Source organism: Cebus imitator, unplaced genomic scaffold (genome assembly GCF_001604975.1).
Source record: "Cebus imitator isolate Cc_AM_T3 unplaced genomic scaffold, Cebus_imitator-1.0 Scaffold131, whole genome shotgun sequence".
NCBI classification, from domain to species: domain Eukaryota; kingdom Metazoa; phylum Chordata; class Mammalia; order Primates; family Cebidae; genus Cebus; species Cebus imitator.
In genome coordinates this window covers 4,102,454-4,114,961 of record NW_016107446.1, presented here as the reverse complement: position 1 = coordinate 4,114,961, position 12,508 = coordinate 4,102,454, and the positions used below count along the sequence as shown (strand labels likewise).

Below are 12,508 nucleotides of genomic sequence, written 5' to 3'. Positions count from 1 at the left end.
TGCTGGCACAGACACACGTGCTTGTAGTCCCAGTTACTGAGAAGGTTGAGGCAGGAGGGTTGCTTGAGCCCAAGAGTTTGAAGCTGCGGTGAAGTTCCTTGTCTGTGCAGGAGCTGTGATCAGGACTGTGAAGAGCCACTATACTCCAGCCTGGGTGGCACAGTGAGATCTCTGTCTCAAAGAAAAATGTGGTATAGCTATATAATAGAATATTAGTTTGCATAAAAAGGAATGAAGTACCAATACATACTATAACATGAATCAGCCTTGAAAACATTCTAAATGAAAGGAGCCAATCATAAAACCCCATATATCAATTCATATACATAAAATATCCAGAGTAGGTAAACTCATAGACACAGAAAATAGACTAGTGATTGCCAAGGTATGAGTGGAGGGGAGATCTGAGAATGCATGTGACTGCTAACATGAATGGTGTCTCTTCTTTGCGTGATAGAGATATTTTGGAATGGCTGTGAAACGTTGTAAATTTACTTAAAAAATGATTGAATGAAATTAAATCCTATGGAGATAGTAGATATTTTGGCCAGGCAATCTACCTGATTAGGTTCAATCCACAAGTTCCCACCCCTCCATTCTGCAGTTTGTGGTTCCAAAGTCAGTTCGGTGTCCAAAGTCTTCACAGGGCTATTTAGTTCTGTCCCACTTGTGCACCACCCAGTGGCCAGTTGTGTCTGTGGGCGACGGTCTCTCAGTTCAGATCTCAGCCTTTGGTGTGTTGAACAGGACCAGATCTATGTAGAAGGAGCTCAGGAATGACTCCTGGGGTTCATAAACAACTTAATGGGGTTGCTTCACTGATCAACTCTCTCCCATCAATTACCCTGTTGCTTTCATTGGCTGAGGCTTCTCTTTTTAGTCTTCCAAGCAGAAAACTAAGGCTTTAGTTATCTGGCTCTACCATGCATTTCATCTGAGGCCAAGCAGTGGGAGAACTGAATTGGAAGAGAAGCAACATGGATTGTTTCACCCTGTTGGGACCGTAGCTCTGTAAATTGGAAAAGGTCCCCTCCTTCTGTGTCCTGGCTCCTGGGGCTCTTCTTAGGGCTGGTGCCAGTGCCACCATGGGACTGAGAGAATGGGGAACAGAAAAATGGGGAGGAATGAACTTCTGGATTCCCTTGGAATGTTAGGAGAACTTTTTCCTGTTTCTTGAGCCAGAAATAAAGGTCATCTCCTGGAGCTCTTTCTATCTGCACCCCTGGTGCCCACTGCCAGGTTAGTCAGGGGATACCATAGGGGAAACATGGTTATCTCACCACCGGTTTGGTGGTACTTGAAGTTCTGGTCTTTTTGGGAAAGCTGCCTGCCACTATTTAGTTTTCAATGTCTTCCAATAGCTGCTGCATGCATTCCGTGCTGTCTCCTGGCTGTACTCCACGCAGAAAGCCTGTCTCTGCAGTGTGCATGCACTCAGGTCATTGCTCAGTTTTATTGTTGGCGTTTGTTTACTTTAATTTTTCAGATTGGCTTCCTAGAAGTTGCTTCTTGTCTGCATAGTTTGTCAGTCAAACATTAAAGCCAATATGGTTTCCACCATCTGCTGCTGGATCTATGTGTACTGGGGAGGAGGCATATCCTGGGCCATCTGCAAGTGTGTCCCAGCTTTTACGTCCCAGCACTGGCACAGCCACAGATACAGGCTATGTGCCCTGGGCATATGGACATGGCTTGGGCTTGCTCTGATCTCTGCCAGCTATGAGCCTCCAATCCATTTGGGGAGTGTGGAGAGTTTACCAAGCTCCCTCTGGCTCTCTCACCTCCTGGAGCGCCCTCTTACATCTCCGACTAGACTGCAGGTCATTTGCTTGTCTCCAAAGGCCCAGAGCCTCAGGCTAGGAGTCAATGGCCTTCCTTCCTCCTGGTCACTGATATCACCACCTTATCTCACCATGCTGCAAATCAAAACCTTTGTCGATCTTGCCTTCAACCCCTGCAGCGAGGTGGACAGTGAGCTTATTTCCACCAGGTGCCCTGCTGGGGGCCACTGTGTGTGTTACCAACAGCAGGAGGAAATGAGGGTAGCAGTCTGGGCAAAGATGCCACAGACAGAGGCTTCTCTTATCCAAGGCTCACTTTAATTATTATTATTATTTTTTTTTTGTGACAGGGTCTGTCTCACTCTGTTGCCCAGGCTGGAGTGCAGTGGTGTGATCACAGCTCACTGCAGCCTCAACCTCCTGGGCTCAAGTGATTCTCCCACCTTAGCCTCCATGTGGCTGGGACTACAGGTGTGTGCCACCATGCCTTTTTTGGTTTTTTGTAGAGACAAGGGGTCTTACCATGTTGCCTGGGCTGTTCTTGAATTTTTGAGCTCAAGTGATCCTGCTGCTTTGGCCTCCCAAAGTGCTGGGACTACAGGTGTGAGCCACTGCACCTGGCCAGCTTTCATTCTTAAACACATTCCCATTTGTGCTGTGCCTTTGGTAAAATTACAGAGTGCTAAATGGTTTGTCCAACTATATAGTTACATTTTGGAAAGATTTGTTGACCTCTTCACTCCATCATGGTAGAAGTGGGAACTCTGATTACTCTAAATAATCCGAAGATGAAGGGAAGACCAATGCATAATTTGAGAGAATGGCAAGACTGAGAAAGGTTTCTGTAACATGGTGAATGCATGTGTGTGTGCATTTATAGGGTGAGGCAAAGGGTTCTGACAAGAGGAAGAGACTGAGGAAGGAGGCTCATCTCTATGACGTGCTGCTGCCACCCAATCGTAGGGTCTCTTGTCTCTTGCAGCAACTCTGATCCTGATCTCACAGTGCTCTCTTGGACAAACCTCATGCCCTAGCTACTGTCCCCGCTAATTGGGGTCCCTGCTCAGAGCTTCCCTAAGGCTCTCTAACTTTCCATCTCACCTTGGTTGAGGCCTCCATGGTTTGGACTTGCTCTTCCTTGGATAAATACAACATTTATTTTGATTCAGCCCTTGGAACTTTAAACCTTAACCCCAGCCTCTTCCACCCCACTATATTAGCCCAAGCCTACAGTGTCAGATCTGGATATTTGGGTGAATATGCAGATAAATTTTGAGTTAGAAAAGAAAGAACTTAATTCATTACTAAAGGATGACCTTGATAGCTATATGGGAAACAGGAATTTATCAGGCCCTTTGCTCACACTACACCCAGTACATGTAATTCCAACCCTGAGTTTTCCCCTTATTATTCAAAGACAGGCTCGACTCTTGCCCCTTTGGTATAATTTCCTTGACCACTCTATTACAGAGTGTTCACTTTTTCTATCCCTTGAGTTCCCATCACATTACTAGCCCATTCCTCTGGCATCAATCATCTAGTATATCCTATCATTTCTTGTATTATTCCCTTTTCTTGTGGTTCCAGTAGTGTAGTGAGATACAGGGCTGTTGCCTGGAGAGGATTGGTGGGACCCCGTATGATAGTCTGGCTTTGATGAAACCCCCACCATCCAGGATCTGATTCTTGGCTGACAAAACACTGTGTTGTCAGCATCCAAAAAGCTGACCAATGTCTGACAATTAATCAGCAGATATTTATTGACTGCCTCTGCCATGTCAGGTACTGTGCAAGGCACACAGGTCCACGTTAGCCACCATCTCCAACTTCATCTCCCTCATCAGAGGTTACGCTCAAGTAAATGGGAATTCTCACCATTCTGTGATCACACCAGGCTCTCCTTACAGGCTGGTCTCTTTGCCTAAAAAGCCCCCCACTCCCCCACTTTCCCCTTTCTCCCTCTGGAAAGCTCCTTCCATGTCTTTCAAACCCTATGGTAGCCATCACCACCTTTGGGAAATCCTTGCAGATGCCCTACAATCACCCTGTCTCTCTGAGCAATCTCTGTATCCCATTCATATTTCTAACATTGATTCTTATCACACTATAGGCTGATGCTTTTTTTTTTTTTTTTTTTTCAAAGTCTCACTTTGTTGCCCAGGCTAGAGTGCAGTGGGGTACGATCATGGCTCATTGCAGCCTTGACGTCCTGGGCTCAGGTGATTCTTCCACCTTAGCCTCCCAAGTAACTAGGTCTATAGGTGCATGCTACCACACCGGGCTAATTTTTTGTATTTTTAGTAGAGATGGGGTTTTGTTGTGTTGCTCAGGCTGGTTTTGAACTCCTGGGCTCAAGTGATCTGCCTGCCTAGGCCTCACAAAGTGCTGAGATTATAGGTGTGAGCCGCCTGGCCTAAAGTCCTTTCATTGTTTAACTATCTTCCAGCACAGTGGCTGACAACAGTTGACATTCAATGTCTCTTTAATTTGCTTGCCGTTAGTCTACTCTATCCCCATTTTTAATCTGCTATCTTCTGTTTGGTATAGGAAAAAAACTCAGGGAATTTGTTAAAGCTGTGTATAAATTTACAGTAAGCAGCTGATAAGCAAGGCCTAAGAGATATTTCTAAGAGTAAAGATATGAACTTTGGAATATTTGGTCTTTTTAAGGCTTTTATGTCCTAATTTTTGCCTGTAATTTGATGGAAGTTGCCAGGAAGATAATTTCTAAATAGTTCAGGTCTCATTACAGGTATACGACATTAGAAGACTCTAGCTCAGTGGTCCTCAAGCTTTTTTGCACAATGACCACTTTTGTGGAAAGCAATTTTTCCACAGACAGTGGTGGTGCAGATGGTTTCAGGACGATTCCAGCACATTACATTTATTGTCCACCTTATTTCTATTATTATTAGATTATAATATATAATGAAATGATTATACAACTCATCATAATGCATAGTCTGTGGGAGCCCTGAGCTTATTTTCCTGCAATTAGACAGTCCCATCTGGGGGTGATGGGAGACAGTGACAGATCTTGAGCCATCAGATTCTCATAAGGAGCACACAACCTAGATCCCTCGCATGTACAGTTCACAATAGGGTTCGTGCCCCTATGAGAATCTGATGCCCCCGGTGATCTGACAGGAAGCAGAACTCAGGCAGTGATGCAAATGATAAGGAGAGGCTGTAAATACGGATGAAGCTTCACTTAGGGACCACTGTTCTTGCTGTTCTTTGAAGGAATTTACCACTTGAGAGAGGAAATATGCATGTAAAAGTTTCAGAAATAGAGACTCATGTTCAAGAACAGTATCTCTTGACTAAGGAGAGGATGTGAGCCATCCTCAGCCTCCAGAGTAGCTGGAGACCACAGGCATATGCCACCATGCCTAACTTTTTGATTTTTTTTGTAGAGATGGGGTCTCACCACCACACCTGGCTAATTTTTAATTTTTTTGTATGACTGGGGTCTTGCTATGTTGCTCAGGCTTGTCTTGAACTCCCAGGCTCAAATACTCCTGCTGTAGCCTCCCAAAGTGCTGGGGTTACAGGAATAAGCGACCATGCTCAGCCCAAGTAGATTTTTTTTTTTTTTTAAAGCAAGGAAGGGATTTGTTTTTTAGGAAGAAAACCCTGGCTGTGGTCTGTGTGCTGATTTTTAGTTTTAATAGCTTTTAGAATACTTGAATGTACGTAAGGGCATAACGTACACTGACTGCCCATGTATTCACTCACTCAGTGATCACTGAGCTCTTATAGGGTGCTGGGCCCTGTGACTTGCACAGAGTATACAGTGATAAAGTCAACACAGTTCTTCCCTTAAGGGAGCCAACCTTCTGATGGGAACATAAACCAATACTTAAAATGCACATCAGAACCACGAGACAGAGGTACACACAAAGAAATAGGGGAACAAATAAATAACAAGCAAACAAATCAGGAAAGGCTTCACAAATCAGATGATATTTGAGCTGAGCCTCAAAAGCGAGAAGGGTATATTTATTACAAGAGGGCCGGTCAAGATCTGGGAAAACAAATCAATTCTGTGTGGCACTTGGATTGGCCATTGAGAAAAAAACAGACTAATCGGTTGCCATGGGAGAGTTCGACTTCATTCTGTTCCAGTGAGCGAATCCGAGGCTGACAGCAAGGGCAAGGTGACTGATGGATACAGAGTAAGGACAGCCTGAGGCAAGCAGGGGCTGAAAGTCAGAAGCAGAAGAAAGGTTTCTAGGACCTTTTCACAGCAGAGATGATGAATTTTGGACTTAGATGTGGGGGCAAATGTAGGCTATGGGGAGGAGAAATTGAAGTCAAATTGTTATTAGCTTGGGAGCTACACTGATGGTAATGCCAAGAGAAATAGAGAAAACGGGAATGGAAGAGGTCCTAGGATGCCCACTCTCTATCCTCCTTCCCTGTCTGGCCAGCTTCTGTTCAAGATCCAGCTCTTCTAGGAAGCCTTCCCTCCCCCTCCTGGGCTCCTGCCACTACGGTTTAGCATGCTCTGTGTTCACCCCATCCAACACCTCCCACAGGGAGATGTGATGACCTGTCTCACCTCCTCAGGGAAGGAAATGGAATGCAAGACTCAGACAGGGCTCCCAGGATTCTCTACATTTAAGGTGGATGCAGAACTGGGTGAATCAAGCACTGGAAGAGGAATACTCTATGTTAGTGAGTGTCTTCCCAACACACTGCACACAGTGACTCAGGGCTTGCTGAAATTTTTATTAAGCTATATATCTCCTTTCTTTTTTTTCTGAGACAGAGTCTTACTCTGTCACCCAGGCTGGAATGCAATGGCGCAATCTTGGTTCACTACAACCAACCTCTGCCTCCTGGGTTCAAGTGATTCTCCTGCTTCAGCCTCCCGAGTAACTGGGACTACAGGTGCGAAAAACCACACCCTGCTAATTTTTGTAGTTTTAGTAGAGATGGGGTTTCACCATGTTGGCCAGGCTGCTTCTCAAACTCCCCAAGTGATCCACCGGCCTCAGCCTCCCAAAGTGCTGGGATTACAGGTGTGAGCCACCATGCTTGGCCTGTATGTCCTTTGTGCCGAGATCATACCATTGCACTCCAGCCTGGGCAACAGAGTGAGACTCTGTCTCAAAAAACAAAACAAAACAAAAACAAACAAAAACAACCCCCCCCCCCCAGCATTTACAGTGAAGGCTACACCATTGTTCTATATGGTTCAAAATTTGGCTTATCCATAGTAACCAGATCATTTTATTCATTTACTTGAATGTTTCCATTACATATTCATGAATACTTCAATTTCCATATGTATTTCATAGCTATACCATTCAAATTAAATAATATACAAGTTATTGTTAATGATTATAAACATTTATTAAGCACCAAGAGTAACCTGTGGTGGTTGCTATATGAAAACACAATTATCGATTTAGTATCCCTGCCATTGAGCTTACAATCTAAAATGAAATACGACAAGGCTATCAGCCTTCCTCAAAATGTCCTTAACTTAGAAATGGCTACTTTGGCAAATGAGTGAGGCAAAATGACCTATTATTCAAGTGCAGTGTTAATAAGGCTTTGAGTATGATTCAAAGAATATTTTACTTGTACCCATTTTTCCTGATCGTATTATGCTTGTTAAGAAAAACAGTACTTAGAATTTTGGCATGAACAATGAATTATTTCAAATTGCCTTGTAGGACTTTAAACAAAGAGACGCTTACTGGCCTAAGTTTTCCAGCAGCCAGAGAAAGCGCCATTAAAAATATGAACTAGACCAAGTTTCTTTTTTAATCCACTTACACTTTTTCAACTTCTTCCTCTTCTCCTTATATGTAAGGGCTCCAATGATATTATTTATCAGGGAAGAAAGTACTGTTATCTAGATAAACTACGCTGAAGTATTAGAGGCTTAGCAAGTTGAGCTTCTAGAAAATACTAATTCTTATTTTAAAAGAGGACTGAGCAAAGACAGCGGTGGAACCTCCGGCTACAGGAGATGCCTGGCTATGCCTGATATGTAAACAGACACAAGCAGTCGAGTTCAGGCCATGCATCTTCAAAGTGATGAAGAATATATGCAAACGCTTGTTTTTCTGCTCCATATTTCTCATGTAGAGGTATATGAGAATTTAGCATCAAGACTCTCTATTGCAAACTCTGTCCTATTCTGCCTATATTCATAGTATAATATTTAATAAATACTCCCAAGGTTATCACTGCTGGTTACATATTAGCTGACAAAGGCACACTGAAGAGACTTTGATTCTTACTGTCAAATGCAATGATTGATTGACACTACTGAACATATACAATCTTAAACTATGTGATATTATTTTAAATCATTTATAATTGTTTTAATTCTAAAAGATTACTAAAAAAATAATTGGTTGTAAGGTGTCTGAAAACAAAAATAGAATGTACTCCATAAAGTACATGCACAGAATTTTAAAATAATGCATGCATACAAATATTTAATGGCAGAGTGGTAATATCCTGAGACTTTTTTTTTTTTTAATGGCAAAACAATATTTCAGCAATTTTGGGGAAAAAATTTTTTCTCCCTAAGAAGTCTATCTTGGCAACTTTCTTTTTAAGTAAGAAAGCAGCAGCAACATTTTTAAAATGTTCATAAAGCTCGCTTTCCATTAACAAGTTTATTAAGGAAAAGTGGTCCAGAAACTTCAGGATAAAACTTTTGATAAAAATAGAATCACTAATTTTGACCTAAAACGAATACCAAGACACCCCTCTTCCAATTTAAGAGTGTTATTTGTATCTCCTATTTATATTAAATAAATCCAATTAATTACAAGATTTGAAATGAAAAATCTGAAACACATATCAACATCATTCTCTTCTAATAAGATAATAGAAATTAACTTCAATGGGTTTCCCCCAAAAAGAATAGACTTTTTAAAAATTTAATTAAAGCTGTGTTAAATGAATCTGGGTTTACCAATCTCAGATCTCAATGTACTTAGTTTTAGTTGGTATTCTGTGAGATGGCTAGAATTCCTGATTTAAGTATGTATTACGTATTTTTTTTTTAAGGCAAGGCAAGTTTAAATATGTATAATGCATAGATACTAGCATGGTTATGAAGGCAATATGACTGACATACGCATTCACTTTTCTGAAGCAATAGATTCCAAGCTACATACAATTTAATTTCATGCCCTATTCTAAGACTACATGCTTGACATTAAGCTTAGGAGGACAGTTGCTGTTAATACATTAAAAATACTTCATTTTCCAATATTGTATATTTTCAAATACCTGGTATACATCTTTTTTGCACAAAAATTTAAAAGACATCCTACTAGCTAGCTATAACTACTGTGTTAAGTAATCATTTGAAGGAAAAATTCAGAAGGAGGGCAGATTATAAAACTAAGCATAATAATTACTGCATTTAACTAAAAAAAGTCAAGTAGTTCTGAATTATACTTTTATTTTTTGTCTTAGTAATGTATATATTCACTTTATAGCTACTACTTTGATAAATATACTAAGACTGTATAAGACTCATTTTTCTTGTTTTTGTTTTTCTTGCATGGTTATTTTTCTTCTCTGTATCCTTCCCCAACAGCAGTTGGAATTTTCTTTTGAATACAAAGTAAATTAATGTTTATACTGTTTTTTTTTTTTTCAATTGAGTCATGTAAAAGCTGACTCCTGTCATTTAAAAAAAGTTATATTTAATTTTGGGGGGCCTTAATTAAAATCTAACATTTAACCATGTGTTTTTTGTAAATAGTCTACATGTCAACAAATGGATAAGGGTTGACAAAGGCAAATACTGACTTCATCTGTATTTTAAACACGATTACAAAATTTTTTTTTCTTAATGAAAAAAATGACATAAAACAATTCATATAGGTCCTCTTCTCTCTCAACTGCTTTGAGATATAGCTTTAAATATGGGTAGATCAAGACAAGCAATGTTGGTAATCTCTTATCTTGCAAAGAAAAGAAAAAGTAAAATAAAGGAACTTATTTCCTTCCTAAGGTCTCAGCTAGTTTCTTAAGTCTTTTCTTCAGCTCCAATGGAAATTTCTCATAGCACTTCTTGCAGACTGGCTTCATGTCAAACTCCACAAACTTATTCCTAAAGACAATCATTATAAAAAAAAAAAAAAGAAAAAGAAATTAGTAGAAACATATTCAACAAAGATACATAAATAATGCGAATTGTACTGAACTAAACAAAGGCAACTAGATGATATCTATATTCATATTAGTAAAAAAAAAAACCATAATTCCAACCTCAATTCTTACTGTGATATATAAAAAAAAAATACCATTTTTTAAAAAGTCCTTATAAATTGGTTCTATACATCTATCTGTGTAACATAGACTAATAGATTACATTTTATTCAGTACTAAGTAAACAGGAAATCTAATGTAAATATAATTTACATAAGTAAAGTCAATCACGTATTTTTTTTTGGAAACAGAATCGACTGTCGCCCGGGCTGGACTGGTGATCATAGGTCACTGCAGCCTCTAACTCTGGGGCTCAAGCCATCCTCCAACCTCAGCCTCCTGCGTAGCTGTGACACAGGTGCATACTACTAAGCCTGGCTAACTTAAAAAAAAATTTTTTGTAGCCAAATGGTCCTGCTGTATTGCCCAGGCTGGTAATCACATTTTAAAATACCTTGAGAATACCTTAAAGATAAATTCATCTAAAGGAAAGAATCATATTTTTGTAATGTGAATGAGTTCTTTATTGGAGGCAACATGATCTTACTTAGTAATTTAAATTAGGTAGCTATGTGGTTTAATTAATTTTAAATTATAAGGGATTATTTTGGTTATCTGACAGAAAGGTTGGAAGAAAGTTTTTAATCACTCTTTAGATAAATATAACCAGATCACCTGTGGTTGTATTGTCAATGGTAGCTATTTGAAGAACTCAACTATTCTTTTGAAAAGCTAGAGCACATATCAATTTATTTGTTAAATGTCCTGGAGAAGATAACTTTTCAGACAAGCCTTCTGACCATCTGTAATGCATTTCCAACAGGTAGCTATAGGAGCTCATTACTGTAGAAATCCACAGTGTTTAATTTTGAGTTGAGTAAATATACAACTTGTTAACTTGTACCTGTGAAATTATATTCAGGTAGCATTTATGAAATAAATCTAGTGGTATACTATCATCTATAAGAAAAATGATAAAATCTGCTGATATTTTTACTATATTTAAATATGATATTAAACTAGACTTTGCTTCAAGATCATTTTAAAGGACAATGTTAATAACAAAAGTAATTCCTAAACACGTATTTAAAATGAAAAATCTTCTGTTTTAAAACACTGCACTGGGAATTATTTTACAGCTTTTCTCCCAAGGTCTTCTTAGAGCAAAAGCTATTAAAACTGCCTTTTTTTTTTTTTTTTATAAAAAAAAAAAAAATTATTCTTGTTTTTAGAGAGACTACCTTAGCAAGCTTTCCACTGCTTAAATCTTTTTTTTTTTTGAGATGGAGTTTTGATCTGTTGCCCAGAGTGGATTGCAGTGGCAACATCTCGGCTCATTGCAATTTCCGCCTCCCCAGGTTCAAGTGATTCTCCTGCATCAGCCTCATGAGTAGCTGAGATTATAGAAACCAGTCACCATCCCTGGCTAATTTTTTTGTATTTTTAGTAGAGACAGGGTTTCACCATGTTGCCCAGGATGGTCTCGAACTCCTGACTTTAAGTGATCTGCTGCCTCGGCCTCCCAAAGTGCTGGGATTACAAGTGTGAGACACCATACCCAGCTCATTGTTTTAATCTTATATTTACATTTTAATTCCTCTTTATAGAAGGAAACATGTAAACTGAAACAAAATATTTTTTAGAGCTCCAAACACAATGGTAACTGAGGGAAAAATGGAAAAATCATGCTAATAATTCAAGAGAACTTCAAGGATTGAAATACTTCCCATAAAAATCAGGACTAAAAGAGACTTTGAAGACATTGAGGAAATGAATTCATAAACAATAGCATATGGGCATTGTATGAATGCATACATAAACATCACAGAAAATGATGTCTTATGTAAATCAGATGGACTTTGCCTAGATGTGAAACATGCTGAAAGGTTTTTTTTTTTTTTTTTTTTGAGACAGAGTCTCACTCTGTTGCCCAAGCTGCAGTGCAGTGGTAGTGGTATAGTCATGGCTCACTGCAACCTCAGCCTCCTGAGTAGGTGGGACTACAGCTATGGGCCACCACGCCTAGTTAATTTTTTTTTTTTTTTTTTTTGGTCAGATGGGATTTGGCCATGTTGTCCAGGCTGGTCTCAAAATCTTGGGCTCAAGCAATCTTTCCACCATGGCCTCCCGAAGTGCTGGGATTATAGGCATGAGCCAGCGTGCTTGGCTATGCTGAAATAATATAATACATAACATAGAACATAAGTTTTTTAAAATGTCATATTTTTAAAAATATCATAATTTAACAATTAAATGATTTTGGCAAAGAAACAAAAAACCAGGATTTTTAAAAGCTAGTTATTAGACAAAAATCCTTGAAAACTTTTTCCAAGGTCTATTAAGAGATTAGAATTCTTCCCTTTAAATCCATTAAAAAAATAGAAATGTATAACATGGTGTTTAAAAAATGAGGTGAGTGAGTCTACAGAGTAAGTGAAATATATGACCACAAACCTGTACTAAGTATGGAGCATATTCATTTAATCTTTGTAATTTTAGTAGTTATGCAAAAGGACCAACTCTACAGAGGA

The 12,508-nt window shown here is 39.3% G+C and overlaps 1 protein-coding gene across 13 annotated transcripts in view; it reads right to left on the bottom strand.

Moving 5' to 3' along the window:
* Positions 1-7,117: 7,117 nt before the first annotated feature.
* LIMS1 (LIM zinc finger domain containing 1) overlaps positions 7,118-12,508 on the bottom strand; it is a 143,104-nt gene continuing 137,713 nt past the window's right edge. For 12 of the 13 annotated variants that reach the window (XM_017541132.2, XM_017541133.2, XM_017541136.2 and 9 more), the window contains one exon: positions 7,118-9,879. Coding sequence is in view for 6 of the 13 variants with exons in the window: in XM_017541133.2 (XP_017396622.1) it covers positions 9,765-9,879 (115 nt within the window). In the remaining 7 variants the exon portion in view is untranslated. The remainder of the gene's footprint in view (positions 9,880-12,508) is intronic. The other variant, XM_037742970.1, reaches the window with a different exon arrangement.